Here is a 19,241-nt window from a genome sequence, read left to right on the forward strand (position 1 = left end):
CTAGTTTATTAATAAAATTCAAAATAATTAAACTTATAAAAAAATTACTTAGGCCTTTTAGTAAACTATTATAAAAAGTAATATCCTTTAAGTCCTTTAAGATTATACTAAAATTAGTTTATTTAAGTGTTATGTTTTTATTTATGCTAGTTATTAGGGTACTTTTAGATCCTTAGCTTGGAAGCTTATTAATTATATATAGGTTAATGTTACCTTAGCTGTCTATAGCCTTGGTAGTTGTAATGCTGTCCCTTGTGAATGTTGTGAAAAAGGTTAGTAGGCTATCTAGGCTAGGCCTAATCAGGTTACTTGTTTTGTTCTCTTCTAGGAATATGTTTCCTTTTCTAATAAATTTAGTAATATATACTTTAATTACTTTTATTATAAGACTTAAGTCTAATGTTACTATTAAAATAAGGACTTTTACTAAGAGTTTAAATATATAGGTTAAGTAAAGGGTATTAAAAAGTAAAGAGCTAGTAGTAGTAGTGTCCCTTTAAGTATTCCTAATAATATTTCTTTTATTAATTTTATATAGTTCTTTTGGTTTGACTTTATGAAACTTATTAAGGATTAGTATAAGGGGCTTTTTAAGAAGAAAAAAAAGTTACTTAGTATTTTAAATAGCTTTATCTAGGTATAAAATAGTATTAACTAAAAGGTAAAAGGTAATAATAAGGATTTAGACTAGAGATATAAAGTTATTTAATAACTTAGTAGTTTAGGTTTAGGATTTAAGGTAATTCTAGGATATTTTTAGGTCTAATTAGGTATTTTTTTTCTTAGATAACCTTATCCTTAAGTTTATTAATAAATATAATAAGGGTTCTAAATTAATAAACTTTTTATAAAAAGAAATAAATATAAAATGTTATAGAAATAAAAGTATAATATAAATAATAATAATAAAAAATAAAAGGATATAATAATAGGCCTAATTAAGCTTATTATATTATATTAATATACTATATATCCTTTATTAAGTCCTTAGGTTAAATGTTAATTATAAGTTTAGATAATAACTTTTAATACTTTAGTTCTCTATAAAGCGTATTATTTTCTTTTTTAAGGTATAGCTATTAAAGTTTTAATTATGTTTATATAATGTCTTTGTCCTAATCAGGGCTAGGAGCTATGTCTACTTCCTAAAGTTTATCTTAGTAGTCCTAGGCTAAAAAGAAGAGGGTTATTTTGTCTTTAAGCTTAGCTTTAGTTTACGCAGAATCCTCTGATTCTTAGAAACTAGCGTTATTCTTAATATACCTCTTAAGACGTTTCTTAGTGTATATAGCCCTTGTAATAAGGTTATTAGTAAGTATCTTTAGGTAGTATAATACTAAGTTCTTAGATATAAAGTAGACTTATAAAAGGCCTTATTAATAGTATATAAGTTTTTTAGTTTTTAATTTATTAATTATATGTTTTTTATTAAAAATAAGAACTAAATTACTAGGCTAAAGCTTTTTTAATTATATTATGTGTTAATAGTATACGTTATAGTAATCTATAGATTTCTATTTTATAAGAGCTATATTTTTAGCTATAGTCTCTTTATTAATTTTAAGTTATTTAAAAGAGTATATTCTAGTAGTAAGTTCTTAATTAGGGTTATAAACTTATCTTTAGTTTAATACTCTTTAAGTTAAAGTAAATTCTTTAATAGGTATAATTACTTTATATTTTATAGTTAGAAAGAAAGGTGTATAGCTTATTGGTATATAGACTATTGTTTAGTCTATAAATAGTGTAGTAGGTATAATCTTCTCTTAATCTCTTTTTCTTTTATTTAATTAGGTTAAAATAGTATATATAATAGGTTTATAGCTTTGTTTATTAACCTTATTTACTTTTAAGTTATATACTAATATAACTCTTTTTTTAATACTATATTTTTTATTTAAGTAGTCTATAGTTCTTTTGCTTTCTAGTTTATTATTAATAATTATTTCTTTATAGATACTATAGTAGTAGAAAAAGTCTTTTTAGATAAAGTTAGTGACTTAATTAGAGGTAATAGTCCTTACTCTTCTTACTTTAAGCTAACCTGTTATATTATAACGTCTCTTGATTAGTACCTAGGAACTAATCTACTAGATATTAATAGATATCTTTATAAATAGTAATTCCCTTAGGACTATACTAATATGCTAGTTATTTATCTAGGTTAATCAAGCCTTCTAATAGGCTAGGTATAATACAAGCTAAGCCTATACCCTCTAGTATATATCTTTCTAGATATAGGATACAGAAAGCTAATAGAATGTTATATTATGTCCCTGGTGTCCTGATTTAATATGTGTGTTCCTAATCAGGTTTTCCTGAATTTTTAGGTTATTAATAAGGCGTCTAGGGATTAGGTATCTTTTTATTAGTTAGTAGTATAAATAGCTATTTTAAGTAAGATAATACTAGGCCTTTATTTTAAAATTCTTGAAAGTATATAGTAATATTCTATTTAGGCGTAATAGTGTCTTTAGATAGAAGATAATTTGTTTTGTTTAGTTAGTCTAGTACTGATTAGGGTAAAGCTATGCTTTAAGGAGTTAATATAGGTAAAAGGTCTTTAAAATGCTAGATTTAGATCCTTTAAATGATTTATATAGTTAAATAAAGTAAAGGTTAGCATTAATAAAATCTTTAACCTGATTAAGGCTCTTATATTCCTTAATATTAGATAACCTTAGTATTTTTTATAATAGTATATCTATTACTATATTTTTTATTCTTAGTATATACTTAATATTAAAGTTAAAAAGATATATTTAAGTAATTTACTTAGTAATTAAAGTGTTAGGAAGATTGTGAGACCTTCTATTAAGCTAAGTAACTAAGACTTATATATTAGTTTTTAATAAAAATCTAATACTATAGATATAGTTTTAGAGCTTCTTTAATATTATTAAAACTACTTTTAATTTTAGTTTTTTAAAGTTGTATTTTAACTTAGTACTTCTCCAGATACTATTTTCATATCTTATTATAGCCCTCTAAGTACTAATTATTTAACTTAGTATTATACTTTAACCTTATAGGCTTGTATTTGTATTAATAACTATTAACTTAGCTTTTAGGCTATAGGATAATAAAATGATTATAGGAGAAGTTATTAGTTTAGACTTAAAGGTATTTATAGCGTTAATTTAATTAGGCCTTTAGGTAAATATAGTATTCTTTTTAAGGAGTTTCTAGAAAGGTAAAGTGATTTCTAAGTATTTGTTAACCTATAATCTATAGAACTTAGTTATCTTTATAAATAACTTAACTTTACTAATATCTTTGTATTCTTTTTATTTTTTAATTTTAATAACGTTTACTTAATTAGGGTAATAACCTTTAGAACTATAAATATAACTAATAATAATAACTATTCTTTAAAGCTATTGTAATTTCTTACTAGCTATTATATAGCTTATTAACTTAATATTAAAGAGTATTATGTTAATATAGCGAATATGTTTATAGATATAGCGTTAAATACTGGCTTAATTAGAGAGCTCCTTATTGTTATATATAGTTATAGGCTCTTTAATAATAATATTATTAAGAAAAGCCTAGTAATAATATAGTATAAGGTTATAAAGTATTTAAGTAATAACTCTTATAAACTATACTATAGAATTAGTATTACCTTATAGTAAGGTATATATACATAGAAGTCTAAGGGGTATAGTAAACGTTATTAAATCCCTGTTTTTTTTAGTTAAAGGGACTTAGTTATACTTAGAGAAGAAGTCTAAGAGTAAGAGAATTTAGTATATATTAAAGTCTTTTAAGAAATTCTTTACTCCTAGAGAAGTAAAAGTATTATAAATTATAACCCTATTTATTTAAGTAGCTAAATTAATTAGGCGTAAGGAACTATCCTTTTTTTTTATAAGAAACTAAGGGTTTTATATAGCCTTATAATCTTTTTTTAGGATACCTTTATTAATTTATACCTAGATAATGTCTATAGCTTATAATTTAAGCGTTTTAGGTATTAGAATCCCTTTTTCTTACTAGGCTTTATAAGGCATAGTCCTAATCACTTATAGGGGGGTAACTTTCAGGTTAAGCGCACCGTTTTTAGAGAAGTCTTAAGTAAGAGTATTTTTGTGGTTTAAAAGGACTTAGAGGAATAGGTCTTTTTTATAAGGTAAAAGATAACTTAGTATATTTATAATAGCTATTAATCTATTTAGCTTAAGGCGTGAATATAGCTTAATACTTAAATACTTAAGCCTAATTAGGCCTTAGAATAGTCTCTTATTAGGTTATATTATCTTTTTAGCTTTAGCTAGGTTCTTAACTTTCTAGAGAGGATTACTATTAAGGGTTAATTTGTTTAATGGTTAGTTATTAACTAGATATATTTTTTTATTTTTTTTCTTATATATAATAAATACTTTTGTATTTTATTTAGTTTAATTAGGCTAAGAATAATGTTTTATTAGCTTTATTATATAGCTATATAGTTACTTTAGAAAAAATAGTGTCCTTTTTTTATTAATTATATTAAATTACTTAATTATTTATTTCCTAATTCTTTCTACTTTTATTTTCTTAATAGTTACTAATAACTAGTTAAGGTAAACCTTAAGGTAGTAGGCCTGATTAAGACGATTAGTGTTAATGTAAAGCGGGTTAGGCTTTTTAATATAGCAAGAATATCCCTTGTTATTATACCTTTTAACTTTTGCTATAGTTTTACAGATGTCCTCTATAGCTAAAGTAAAAAGTGTAGTTAATACTACTTTCACTAGATAATCTGATTCTTTTTTAGATAATTAAATTACTTTTTTATTATTTTTTTATAGCTTATATCTAGGAATTTTAAGCTTTTTAGTAATAGTCTTAGTACTATTACTAGACTCTAGTTTTCTTAGTCTTAATATAGCTTAGTCTAATTAAAGAGATAGTCTTTAAGAGCTTTTATATAGTTGTTTTAGTTTAATAGATAATCTAAGAACTTCTTAGGATTACTAAACTTTAGAAATATAGCTAGGATATAGAAATAAGTTTATTTTGTTGTTAGTATTAGTATAATTATATTAGGGCTATATATATAGTTAATTTATATATAGAACCTAAAAAGTGATCCTAGAAGAAGTGGTTTGTTTATTCTTTTATTGTTAGTAATAAATATACTGGTTAGGAAATAGTAGCCTTTAACCTAGATAGGTATAATAGCTGTTTTATTAAAGGATATATGTTTTAAATTAGGATTAAAAGTATTTATTTTAAGTAGTGTAGTTATAAGCTTAATAGTGTACTTATCTATATATAATCTTAAAATAATATTAATTTATAAACTATTGTTAATAATACTTTTGATTAAGTTATTCTAATTAAAGCAAAGACTATTAACTTAGATATTAATTATAAAGTAAAGTATTATAAAGTGTAGAATAATAGACTTAATAGTAGTTAAGTTAAGTGTCTTAATAAGTTTAACTTTAGTAGTTCTACTTATAAGATTTAGGATATTTCTGTTGTATCTATTGATTACTTTATAAGCTCCTGATCTTTTATATGGTTTTACCTCTCTAATCAGGTTAAAAGAAGCCTCTAAGTAGATGTCTAAGTACTTGTTGCTGTCTAGTATCTAGCGTATTATTATTATTGTATTTTGGTTAAGCTAAGGCTAGACTTAAAGTATAATATTAAAAGGGATAGTAATATTCTCTTTAAATTTCTTAGTAATAGCTTAAGTAGATATAACTTAGTTTATTATCTTTAGTTAATTTAGGATAGAATCCTTTTTAGTAGGTTCTTAAGTATATTTTAAACTATGTATAAAGTTAGTGTGTTTATTTGTTAGTATAGCTTGAATAAAAGAGGACTTTGAACTTTTAGGAGTCTAATAGGTTTAATTAGGGTATACTGGACTAGTAGGTTGTATTAGTAGAGGAGTCTAGGTATAAGCATTAATGTTTATTTCTTTAGCCTAGGAGCTAGTACTAGAAGTATTTCTTTTTTAATATATATTTTTTAAAATAAAGCCTTAGTATACTAAATAAGGCCTTACTTAATTAGGGTAGTATAGAATAGGTTATAGTATTATATTTAATAACCTAGTAATTATGTTTACTTTTATTCCTTAAGTTAAGAAGACTTTAGTGTATATCTTAAGAAATACTAAGACGTATTTAATAAGATTTACCTAAGCGTCTTAGGTATATAGTAGTAAGTAGTACTATATCTTAGGTTAAAAAAGATATCTAATACCCTAGTTAATTATACGTTTTATTGCTTTTATAGCTTCTAGGAATAAGGTGTTATTTATTATATAAGTAAAAATAATAACTTAGTTAAGCTAGTAGTTTTTATAGGCTTCTTAGATAATAATATTAGAAACTTTATTTACTTTAATATTTAATCCTTAAAGTACTTTATACTTATAGATGTTATAGTTTAATATAATTAAGTTAGCCTCTTTGTTCTTTTTAAGTTATAGGTATATCTAATATCTTCTTTAGTTATATATATTATATTAACACTAATTAGGATAACCTAGAATAAAACCTGGCTTATTAAAGGATGATAGTTGTTAAGCTAGTAGTATATATAGCTATAGAGGACTAGATATAAAGATATTATAACTATATATAACTATAAGTTAACTATTAGAGATAGTTTAGGCTTTAAAACTAGCTTTTACAGTAAGTGTAAAGGCTATTATTGTTTTTAAAAGTTTGTTTATAGTAGGATTAGTTATAACTTTAATATCTTTAAAAATAGACTTCTTAAGGAGTATACTTTTAACTTAATTAAGGCTAGAAAGCTATTTTAAGGAATAAGGAATAATAGCTAATAAAAAGAAGGTAAAAGTGTTAGAATTTTTGTAATAACCTTTATATCTTAACTTTTGTTTTACTTATATAAGTATTACTTTTTTAAAGGCATTAAAGTTTTTTTTCTTAAATAGATTAATAAAAGAAAATCTTATTTATAAGGATACTACTATAATTATGTTTTTAGAAAATTATATAGTAAAAAGCTTAATTAGCTTTTAAGTACTTATTATAGGTTTCCTTTTAGCCTTTACTTTTTTTTTTATACTTTTAACTTTTTAAAATAAAGTTATAGTTTTTATTAAGTTATTATTTTTAATTAAGTTTTTTTTTATAAGGTCTTTAATATAATAGTTTAGTTAAAAAATAACCTTTTTATTAAGTTATTTATAAATATTAAAAAAGAACTTATTTAGTTTTTACTAAGTCTCTTTTTTAGCCTTAATTTTTATTATTACTTAATGTTTATTAAGTAAGTACTATAGTAATACTTTGTTTTTTTTTTGTTAAAGTAATTAGTAAGCTTAGTTAAGGCTTTATATTTATTAAGGAAATTAGTAATATTATAGCTATTAAAAATAGAGGCCCTTTTAGTGTTTAGTAGTAACATCTTAATAGTTAACTAATACAGGTTATTTGTTTTGCTTTAATTAGGCTTAATAGACCCTTAGTCCTTAGTTATACTTATATTAACTATTGATAATAGGTTTACTATTAAGAGTTATTAAGCCTAGAAGTTTATTATAATAAAGGAGTCTAATACTAGATTAAGGAAAAAGCTTATATTTTTATTAGTTTAATTAGGACTCCTTTTGTACTACTAATAGCTTAAGCTTAGGTCTTTACTTTTATTTCTTTTAGTAGTTCTAAAGTTAGGAATCTTAGGACTAGTCTTAGACTTAGTATTTATATTATTATTAAGGCCTTAGTAACTCTAGAAAGCTTTACTAGTAAATAAGGCGACTTAATTAGTTAGACCTTTAAGCTACTTTATGTTAGTTATTAATAGGGTTAGCTTAGATATATTATTAATATTTTAGTAAGTTAATTATAAGAAGTATAAATAGTATTAATTACTTTAAATTAATCTTAAAGTATTATATATAAAATCTCTTTAAAGTTATTACTTAGCTTAATCTATTAACTTAATTAGACTTAAAAGTAGTATTTTATATATTCTTATAAAGTATTAGTTTATTATATCCTCAATTAAGTTTCTAAAAGAGGTACTTATTAAGTCTAGGCTAATCCTAAAAAAATATTAAATTTTTATTACTGCTAATCTATTAACGCTAAAACGTTTAGTCTTTATTAATAGTATAATATTAAACCTGATTAGATTAAGGCTTATATAATAAAAAGCTTTTAAGAGGTTTTAGGCTTAGTTTATAGTTATAATTATTCTATAATTTATACTAAGAGAACTTCTTAGTTTACTAATTTTAGTAGAAGGTATTATTTTTATTTTATTATTTTTTTTATTTTATATTTTATAAGCTTTTTTTTTTAATTAGGTTTATTTAGTACTTATCTATAAAAGGATTATTTATATAGAAGGTTTATTTAGTTATATTATGTTATTATAACTAGTTATTTATTTCTTTGTTTTTTTAGAGAATTCTACTTTTCTTAGGTCTTATCTATTATAGTTTCTTAGGGTTAGGCTTACTTCTACGTCTAAGACTAAGTCTAATTAAGTTAAAGATATTATTTTCTTTATATTTTGTTAATAATATATTTTATTAATTAAAGCTATTTTTAAGGTACTAATATTAGATTTATTATATAATTAAAATAAAATAATAAAAAGATTAATAATTTAATTTTATTATAAGGTACTATTAAAACTATATAAAATAAAAGAAGTTAATAAGTAAACAGTTAATATATAAACTACACTAAACACTAAGGTCCTAGTATTATTATAAGTATACCTAGAGTAACTAATTACCCTAAGTAACTACTTCTACGCCTAGATTGTAAGATACTACTTTTTTTAGGCTCTCTTTAGCCTAATTAAGGCTATAAGTAAACTAGAAAAGTATATCCTTTACGTCTTATAGTTTGTTTAGATTTGTTTTTGTTATTAAGTAATATATATATATATATTATAATCTTTTAAAAAAAAAATACCCTCTTAGACCTTAGAGGTCTAGTTAGGCCTAAAGAAATAAAGCAATAGTTACTTATTATATGTCTTATTTAGATATTAAAGTAATAAATTTATTTATATTTATCTAAGTGCTTATCTAAAGATGTTAAGCTTATTTGTTTACTTAGTGATAAGATGTTGATGCCTTTGTAATAATGTCTAACTAAAGTCCCCTTTTATACTTGGAAGGGTCCTGCTTAGTCACGTCTGATCAGGCCTGTGATTGTGTCTGTAGGCTGATAAAAGGAAAAACAAAAACGCGAAACCCTGCCCTTTTCTACTAGCTCTAGCCTAAGTTATTATCTTAGGCATTAAAACGTAGTTAAAAGAAAATAATAAACCTATTAACTAACTACTTTAATAAGATAAGTCTAGGACCCTTTTAATAATATTTATAGAAATTACTATATATATATAAGAAAACTAAAAAGAGATATTACTAATTAGGAAGTTATAAGAAAGAGGTAGTTGCCTATTTAAGTTGCTAGATTAAGTCTGCGAATAGCCTTAATCTGAGAGGGTGTGTTGAAGTGGGTAATGTGGCTGCGCGCATAACGAAAGTGGGGCAATTCGGCAAAATGACGGATACATACCTTGGACGGATTTCGCCAGCCAAATACGCAAAATCCGATGGCACGTGCATCTTGGTACTAGGCAAAGGGGGGGGGTCCGCCGGAAGAGGGGACTCACACACACACACAATAGCCAATACACAAGCAATAGTCACAACAAGGATATCCTATCAATTGACGTACTTCGACAGGTGCTGATTCGCGAAACGTGTTTCGGTTGCCTGTTTAGTGGGTGCTTGATAGCGAATAAGATTATAGCGGTTAATACTAAAATTAGTAATCATCAAAGACCCACTTCAGTACTTTATTTATCTATCCAGCCCGTCCACCCATCCATCCATCCATCCATCCATCCATCCATCCATCCATCCATCCATCCATCCATCCATCCATCCATCCATCCATCCATCCATCCATCCATCCATCCATCCATTCATCCATTCAGTTTGGCTGAGCCTCAAACAGAAGTTTTCACGATTCCTATCCCATCCTCATAAGTTGGTGATGCCATCACCAGCTAGAGGAAACGAGGTCATAGGGGAATCGAAGACGGCTACGAGAGCCGTGATCGTCGCTTGCCTAAACGAAGGAGGTCACGAGATGTTAGTAGCGGGACGGCATCACCAGCCCTGCCAGCCCCAGGACTTTGCGCGCACTACCATCTCGAGCCTCAACAAGGCATATGACCGGTCTTCCGGGATAGGAAATCTAAAACGCGATCCTGGCCACAAGTTGCAGCAGTAACAAATACCTCCTCAGTGATAATGATCTGGTCTCCTCGTCGGTCGAGAAGTAGTGTCATCACTTGCTCGCCATTCCCATAGTTCCCCGCTGGAGCCTTCAGCACGCCCTCAGTAATGGTGATCTGGTCTCCTCGTCAAGGTGCCATCTGCCTTTCCTCGCAACGCTTCCCCCACAACATCATTGCTCAACTGCCCTGCTTCTCCTAAGTCGCGTTCTTGTCTGGACTGGCAATGCGTCCTATTTTCTTTTATGTTGATGCCGCCATAATCTCTCGGCATGCTGGCGCTGCAGCTCCTTGTTGCGGGCCTCGGCGGCGTTCTTGGCGGCCTGCAGGTCCTCGGTCTGCTGCTTCCGCCAGGTATAGGCTGGCGCCCGTCACTGGCGCTCGTGGGGACGCTGAGCCGTGAGATGGAGAAGCGCTGGTCCTGTTCGGCGGGTCGGGTATGGCTTTCAGGTCGATGACCGACACGGCGGGTACGAGCTGATTTACGTTGCATTTGGGCTTCTTTGGGTGAGGCTGAGTCGGTCCGTTGTTTGGTTATTTCGTGGAGCCGCTGGTGCTTGTGTGAGCTATTTCGCGGGATGATGGACACGGCGAGAGGGATGAAGCGATCGTTATCGGTAATGCTATCAATAAGGGGACAGTTAAACTGGGAGATGGCTAGCTCGGGGCGATCACCGTAGTATCTATTAACGTTATGCCATGATTCTAAACTAGTCTCTTCTATCGCGACCGTTCGAGCATCTTAGCAATCCTTTTGTGTCCATTCTTTCTTGCCATACTGATCGCCGTATCGCCATCGCAGTCCATGATGGCCGGATCTGCACCAGCCTGCATCAGAGTAGCCACAACTGGTTCATCACCACGGCTAGCTGGCCAGAAAAGAGGCGATCTACCCCAAACTGACCTCGAGTTGACATTAACGTCTGTCCTATGCGCCAGGGCCTTAACGACTGGGTTGTGCCCAAAGTTAGCTGCATTCCATAGGGGCGTTACTCCTCTGACGTTTTTTGTGTCTGGCTTCACGCCTTCCTGTAAGAGCCCTTCGATAACCTGAACATCCCCGGCTGTCGCTGCGTAATAAAACCGTGCGATATAACGCTATTTATCCTTAAAAGGGATGTAACCGGTTTTCTGAGATAAGAAGTCTAAAACCTGGTCCTAGCCATAGGTTGTAACAGTAACGAAAACCTCCTTAGTGATAGTGATCTGGTCTCCTTACCGGTCGAGAAGTAGTCTTATCACTTACTTGCTATTCTCTTTATTCCCTGTTACAGCCTTTACCACCTTTTTAGTAACAGTGATCTGGTCTTTTTATTAATTAAAAAGTAGTCTTATTACTTCATGAGCATCCAGCCGCCGAGGGCCGTCTGCGGGGGAGGGAGGGATTGGTCAGTAGAGTCACGGATGAAGAAAGGGATTCGGTTTCGTGATGCGAACGACTTACCCCGCGGAGGCGCACCGGGTTGCCGGCCGCATCGACGATGTCGGGGCCGGACGTTCTCAAGATTCCTGTAGACATTATGGGCGTGCGATCGAGAGCTCAACCGGGCGTAAGAACAGGGAAAAGAAGGAGATGATTGCAGTACGGAAAGCCGTCGTCAATCGTCGACCGGTAGGATAGCTCCAGCTCCTAAATACGTGCAGAGTAAACCACGTTGGAGAAACAAACAACCCCGAGCTTCGAGCTCTCCATCCAGTCGTCGCCGGGGTTGCGGGGTCCCTTCGCATGCGTCCCACAATCCCCATGACGTCTGGAACCACTATCCAGCATGATTCGGAAGAAAAGACTCGTGTCTCGTACATACGCGCTGCCGAGGCGAAGGAAAACGCGGCCGGTTCCTGTCGGGGCAGAGTCGGACTCTCCCCCAAAACCAACAGTTTCCGGCTAAAGTCCCCGCATGGAGAACCAAAGGACCGTTAATAACAAGAAATGAAGGTTGCTAGAGTCTGCTCAGTTGAGAAAGACTCGACTAAGAGATGACGCCAGGGGCAAGATTTTGGATCCCCCGAAGTGACCCGCAGGAGCGTCGGGGGAAGAGTTTAGATGCCCCGACGAGTCATGATTCGTCAACTCGCAACAAAAAGGGGGTTTCTTTCTCCTAAAGAAGGAATGTGGATTGATCCAAAGACGTTTTCTCCACACGCATCTCCGACGCTACACAACTCCAGCAAAGTCTCGGCGTGGCTCTTGTTGCTGATTCTCGGCAACTCTTGTTTGTGCCCCTCAGTCCTCCCACATTCACGGAAGCACACCGAGTCAGACGAGTGTTTGTCTTCGACCGTCCATCGCCTGGTTTTCCCCACGGAGACGGATTCCGAGTGATCAACGGCCTCGTCCCATGATGTCCTTCGTGTGGGGACCAACTTGACCATTACCCCAGCCCCCGGATCGTCCCCCACTTGTTGCTTCTCCGCATCCCATCATCCGACTTGTCGACGACTTTGCCCCCCTTGTCGTCTTTGTGCCTCTCTTCAGCCGGCAATAGTCTGACAGAGAGAAGCGTTCCCAGGTCTACGGTTCGGTCTCGGGACAGGAAGAGATACAGGCTAAGGAGTTCCCGCGCCAATGGCGACATCTCCCGAACGGCCTCGATATCCCCGAGTTGAGTGTGCAACTCCGCGTCATTGACAAGACCAGATTTTCGGGAAAACACGCCGTTCCCTTGAGCATCGTGCCACATACGAGACAAGCGCATATAAGAACACGCGAGATCCCGACTCTCTGGTAACGGCTCTTTCAGCTCTCCACCCCTCGAGTCAACCTCTCTCCTCCATCACTCCCTCCCACCCCTGGGATACTCGCATCCCAACGTCGTCTCTTGGGTCCCCTTCATCAACATCCATCACCATGGACTTCCTCCGCCAGCGCCTCCCCGCCCCCAGGCAGGACCAGCAAGCCCGCCGCGCCCGCAAGCAGGGCGGCCCGGCCGCCGCCGGCGAGACCTACCAGCCCTCCCGCATCGCCCAGCTCGCCCAGGAGTCGCCGGCGTGGTACTCCTCCGCGGCCCGCCGGCGGCTGTACTTCCTCCTCTTCCCGGCGGCCGTCGTCTCGTACGCGACGAGCGGCTACGACGGATCGATGATGAACTCGCTGCAGACGGTGTCGTACTTTGACGACTTCTTCGACAACCCGCGCGGCGCCGTGCTGGGGCTCATGAGCGCCGTCATGTCGCTCGGCAGCATCTGCTCGACGCCCATCGCGCCGTGGGTCGCGGACCGGTTCGGGAGAAGATGGGGCATCACCGTCGGCAGCTGCATCATGATCGTCGGTGCTATTCTGCAGTGTGAGAGTACTGCGTTTGCCATGTTTGTTGTTAGCAGGTTTATTCTCGGGTTCGGGCTGTCGTTTGCGACTACCTCGGCACCGAGTCTAGTCAGTGAGCTGTCGCATCCGAAGGACCGTGTGACTATCACGGCCATCTGCAACACCTGGTACGTCCTCTTATATCCCGTTCTTTCAAATGATCAAGATGCCTGGATATATGTGGCTAACGTCTGTTTCTTCGACAGTTAGTACATCGGAAGCATCTGCGCCGCGTGGATTACCTTCGGCACCCGCACGATCCCGAGCACATGGTCCTGGAGAATCCCGTCCCTGCTGCAGATGGCGCCCAGCGTCGTCCAGCTCGCTGCCGTCTGGTTCCTCCCAGAGTCCCCGCGCTGGCTCATCTCCAAGGACCGCGACGAAGAGGCGCTCAAGGCGTTGAAGCGATACCACGGCGAGGGTGAGGAGACGGAGCTTGTCAGGCTGGAGTACGAGGAGATTAGGAACGCCATCGACAACGAGAAGAGTGAGATGAAAACCCCCCGTGACCTGCCTGTTAGACAAAGGGCTGACGAGATGCCGCAGGACTCGGCGCAACCACCTGGAAGTCCATGGTCCAGACCAAGGGCAACCGCTACCGCATGTTCCTCGTCATTTGTAAGCACCATCCAGTCCCAGACAACTTGATATTTTCGCTGACCATCCAAGGCATGGGTTTCATGTCCCAGTGGTCCGGCAACGGCCTGATCGCCTACTACCTCTCCCGCATCATGGACACGGTCGGCATCACGGACAAGACCACGCAGGCGCTCTTCAACGGCCTCCTCAACATCTGGAACTTCGGCCTCGCCCTCACGACGGCCTTCTTCGTCGAGCGCGTCGGCCGCCGCCCGCTCTTCCGCATCTCCACGATCGGCATGCTCACCGTCTTCATCGGGTGGACCATCGCGTCGGCGCGCTTCGCCGAGACCAGCGCCTCGTCGGCGGGCATCGCCGTCCTGGCGCTCATCTTCCTGTACCAGGTCTTCTACTGCATCGCCTTCTCGCCGCTGCCCGTGGCCTACTCGGTCGAGATCCTGCCGTTCAGCATCCGCGCCAAGGGCATGGCGACGTACGTCTTCGCGACAAAGGCTGCCGTCTTCGTGAACCAGTACGTCAACCCGATCGGCATCCAGAACATCGGCTGGCGGTTCTACATCGTGTACGTCGCCATCCTGGCCGTCGAGAGCTTCGTGGCGTACGGCTGGTTCCTCGAGACCAAGGGCAAGGCGCTCGAGGAGATTGCCGTCATCTTTGACGGCGAGGATGCGAATGTCCGGATGAACGAGTCTGGGAAGGGGGAGGGTCCGGACGATGTCGAGGAGACGGAGCATGCCACCAGCAAGGTTTGATTGAGCGTCGTGGAAGACGTTTCGCCAAGTTCCGTGCCTTCAGAGATTGGGCATATGTTAGTAGGTTGGTAGTAGTCTATAACAATTGATCCGTCTGTATCTGTTCACTTGGATATCTCCCCTGATTCCTATGTAGCCACGAGTGTACGACTTGAGTCAAAGACTCGGAATATTCACGTCATCAACTGGATATTACCTTGGCCGTCTTGAATGACTGTGTGGAGTTGTAGAATGAAAAGGTCACTGACCTTGTGGGCCTGTGTGTTGTCCAAAACCAAGTTCAAGGTTTGGCGCGGCTAGACTCCGGCCCTCCAGTCGCATCCGACTGAACCAAACATCGTGAGCCTCAATCGACCCAAACCACACAACCTAGGTACTAACACCAAAAAAGCAACAACCGGAAAACAACTAAAGATACCTACATACAACACTAGGTATTTGCTGGTCATTACCGACCAAAATAATAATCCGGCCCTTATAAATACCACTTATGAGAAGGAGGGTAGCGCGAATCTAAGTAGTGGTGTTTTTATCACCGTCCAGTGAACTTAAATAATAATATATTTCCGGCCTCGGTTTAGACTGTTTTGTTGGTCCGCGACTTCTTTTCCTCAACCCATCTGCGAAAGACCCCGATTACACTAGCCTTAGTTGATGATGAATTAATTTCGTTCGCATTCGAGGATGATCCGCAATTGTTTCAGTCAACGGAAGAGATGGATATCACCTCCAGCGGAAAGTTCACAAAGCCAATGCACCGCTGAAAACAAGACCTGTATTGCAGCTCAGGCTGAAATGCAGCTATACTAAGTCCAATTAGGGTCGACCCTGAACTTGACGCAGTTGTTTTCCACCCATCCGCCATACTTGAAAGCCGTGCCACTGCAGTCGCAGCTGTCCAGAGGCACATTCGTGTACCTGATGCACTCCTCCTTATTCGGCCTCCAACTGCAACCGTTCTTCACTTCGACCGACACATCTACTTTGAAATTAATGATGGCCCTGAAGAGAATTCCGTACTCAATGAGGGAGCCGCCCCCGAGGGGGTTCTTGTACTCCTCCGTCACCTTGGTGCAGAAGTAGTCAGCAGCAGAAGCCAGCGCGTCCCGCCCAACGACCTGGCCACTTCCATAGCAGTGCTTCTTGTTCTCAGAGGGTCTCGGGGACTCTAGGGGAGTGATGCCGCTGCCTCCGCCGCTGCCGCCGTTCCCACCGCCGCCGCCGTCTCCGCTTCCGGTGCCAGGCAGCAGCTCACAGCTGCCCTCTTCCTCGCTTCCGTCGTCGTCCCCGTCTTGGGGATCATACTCGCTATCCCCGTCAGAATCGTCCTCGTCCAACAAAGGCGGCGGGCAGCCGAGGGCCGGGAAGGCGCATTGGCTGACGAGAGGGCCGGGAGGACCGCTCTCGATCACCACCGGGTCAGGAAGCTTGAACGGGGGGGGTGGTGGCGGGGTCGGGCCCGGGGGTGGCGGGTACGGATCTGTCGGTCTGAATGTCCGCGGCGTGCCGTTCTCGGTGTAAGTGACGGGTTTCCATGTCTTGGTGCTGCTAATTTCTGGCTTGATCGTGACGGGGAAGGTCGTTTCGGGCTTCACTATGACCGTCGAGAGCTCGTATTCGCTGGTAGTCAGAGGAGGGTGTGTGATGGTTTTGTCAGAGCGGGTTTCGACCGGATAGCTGATTGTGGTTTTGGGCAGCTTAGTCCACGGAGGCAAGACTAGGGTGCATGGCGGTTGACAAGTCACCCGGGGCTGGTCCATGTCCCAGATCTTTGGGTCGATCCAGATGAGGTCGTCATTGTCGTACTCGTCGTCGTCGTCATCATCGTCCTCCTCAATCTCAGGCGGGTCGACGGGTATCACGCACTTCCCCTCCAGGCTAGGATCCGGGAAGCAGTAGGGAGCAGGGCAGAAGCCGTTGTCGCAGGCAAAGCTGCAGAGACCCAGGTAGTCGCACAGCATGCCGGGCCCGGGGAACCCAATGAGACCAACGGGCGGGTCTTCGAACTTCGCCGCTGTGCCGAGCCAGCTGCATGTGCAAGGGCCGGGAGGACAGTATCCGTGCCGGCAGGTGTAGCTGCACATGAGGTTGTGTGCGTCCTTGGACCACCCCTTCTGGCATTGGAGCTCGGAGACACGCTTAGTCGGCACCGTGGGCGTTGTGGATTTGGACGCGCTGCCCACCCAGGCGTTCCAGTTCTGAATGCCCTCGGGACAGCTTCCGGTGATGGATGCACCAGTGAACTCCAAGGCAGCGTTGCCGTCCCTGAGAAGGCGGATGTTGACGTCTCCGGTCCTCCCATCGAAAGGGACGGCGGCATGGTATAGGCCGATGCCGTCGGGTGGAATGACGCTCCATGACGCCGTGGATAGCTTGCCACCGATAGTGACGGTCAAGAGCGCGTTCTTGGTTAGCAGCGCGGACACGAAGACCATGTCCTGCGCCAACATCGAGGCGGGCATCTCCAGCTGCAGCTGAGCCGCGGTGTTGCCCACGGTGCCGCCAGCTGCGCAGGCGGATCCCGGCGTCCGTCTGTACCAGCCAACGACCCCCTCTTCGGTGATGGTGGCAATGTCGCTCTTATACATGTCGATGAGATATGGCAGGAAGAGCCGCCATCCGTCGTGAGGCATGTTCTTGACGTAGTTGAACGGCGCCCTGCCCACATCAAAGGCAACATAGGCCTTGTCGTTCAAGGGTCCAATGTAATGCGACTCGCCGAAGTCGTTCCACGAGATGATCTGGACATACTCGGGTTGCAAGTCGAAAACTGTGACCCATCGCTCATACCAAAGGTTGTCGCCGCGCCAAAGCCAGTTCTTGTTGTATCCGGGAAGATTGGTGTAAAACCACGGGCTGACAGGCATCATGTACGGCTTCCCGTCGAGGAACTCGCGATAAGACTGGTCAATAACGGTGTCCATGGAGTTGGCACCCTCCGGCCACCCCGCCCAGCTGAATAGACCGTCGGCAACGCCGGGGCGCAATGCTTTCTTAGCCCCCAGGGAGGACCACGATGGCATGAAGAAGCAGCCCGTTCGCTCCTTGATCAGGTTCCAGTCGTCAGCCGCCTTGGGCCCTTCGAATGTCGACACAAGGGGCTTGGTGCCCTCGTGTCTAAAGTAGGAAGGCTCTGACGCGTACCGCTCGATGAGCTGGATGACATCGGATTGGGGCCAGCTGCCGTTGCCGGCATAGTCGAAAGAAAAAAAGAGCTTGAAGCCGAGGCGGTTGGCTACGTTGAAGATGACGGGGAGCGACAGGTCGTTTGTCTTTTCTCCGTACGCGAAGTTCAGAGCAAAAGCGTCGATGTGGGCTTGCTGGGCCAGTGAGATCTCTCTCGAGAAGTCTGCATCGCCATAGTGTTCCGTGTTTCCAACCTAGTCACCGATGTGTTAGATTAGAATTGAATCTTTTCAGGGGTACCAAATGGCATAGACCAACTCACCATGAAATGGGCAAAAACAGCTTTCGATTCGGCACATCCCAACCATAGTAGGATGGCCACAAAATAAAGAGGCAACATGGCTGCTCACGACCAAATCACTCAGCCAGAGGTTGGGTCCACGAGCAGTCGGTATGTTCTCAGAAAAAAGAGTGATGGATGGCACTCGCGCCAGGAGTATGAAAAGAGCACCTTGGAAATCACCTTCAATGTTGACTTTCTGTCATAATAAAGACCAAAGTCAGAAAGTAGTTCGGGCCTGATCGTGCCCATTCAGGAAGACCTTCAAGAGTGGGCATATGGTTGGCCAATATAAGAGACGGGGAACAATATCCGAGCCAAAGCATGAAAAGGAAGAAAACCCTGCTGTTGCCTGGCAGGACCCGCATCCGGGAATCATGGTACGATGTTGGCTGTGTTGCTCGTCGAGTCTATGGGATTCCAGGCCCATAACAGAACTTCTCACGACGTTGTGAGTAACTACACGGCTCCATTCAAGGGAGGTAGTTCTCAGGTGGCAATAAGACCCTAGCTCAGCCCGTCCCGATTCATGCCGGCCATGAGTTAAATCAGGCTCCCCCTGCCCAGCCCGTCGTCGACCAACATTGCCCACTCACTGGTTAGATGTGGGGGGTGCGGAGCGGGTGATGGACGTGCAAGCATTTTGAATTTTGTGAGGTCTGACGGCTAGAGCCCGGGTATGCCAGGGTTGATGGGTTACATGGATGTTGCTCGTGCAGGGCCCGGCCTCGCTTCCGTGTGCAGACAGGGTTTTCAAGCTGTTGGTGCTTCCGTGTGCAGACAGGGCTTTGAAGCTGTTGGTCCTGGCCCCGGTCACAGGTCGGAAGACTCTCCGAAAAGCTCGTCTATGCCTCAATGCCAAGATGCAGTCCAT

At 39.4% G+C, this 19,241-nt stretch overlaps 3 protein-coding genes across 3 annotated transcripts; 2 read left to right on the plus strand and 1 right to left on the minus strand.

Annotated features, from left to right (window-relative positions):
• Positions 1-10,517: 10,517 nt before the first annotated feature.
• ColSpa_11779 (uncharacterized protein) lies at positions 10,518-10,703 on the plus strand (the record flags this gene model as incomplete). Its single annotated transcript, XM_049277991.1, has 1 exon — positions 10,518-10,703. One exon carries the CDS (start codon positions 10,518-10,520, stop codon positions 10,701-10,703), a length of 186 nt encoding a protein of 61 aa, XP_049133948.1.
• Positions 10,704-13,093: 2,390 nt separating this feature from the next.
• ColSpa_11780 (lactose permease) lies at positions 13,094-14,901 on the plus strand (the record flags this gene model as incomplete). Its single annotated transcript, XM_049277992.1, has 3 exons — positions 13,094-13,618; positions 13,760-14,036; positions 14,096-14,901. 3 exons carry the CDS (start codon positions 13,094-13,096, stop codon positions 14,899-14,901), a joined length of 1,608 nt encoding a protein of 535 aa, XP_049133949.1.
• Positions 14,902-15,707: 806 nt separating this feature from the next.
• On the minus strand, positions 15,708-18,427 carry ColSpa_11781 (mutanase Pc12g07500; the record flags this gene model as incomplete). The annotated part of the gene is made up of 3 exons (XM_049277993.1): positions 15,708-16,521; positions 16,858-18,281; positions 18,350-18,427. The coding sequence occupies 3 exons, from the start codon at positions 18,425-18,427 to the stop codon at positions 15,708-15,710; spliced, it is 2,316 nt and encodes a 771-aa protein (XP_049133950.1).
• Between the last annotated feature and the right edge of the window lie 814 nt (positions 18,428-19,241).

This window comes from Colletotrichum spaethianum (genome assembly GCF_022836535.1).
Source record: "Colletotrichum spaethianum MAFF 239500 DNA, contig50, whole genome shotgun sequence".
Classification (NCBI taxonomy): Eukaryota; Fungi; Ascomycota; class Sordariomycetes; order Glomerellales; family Glomerellaceae; genus Colletotrichum; species Colletotrichum spaethianum.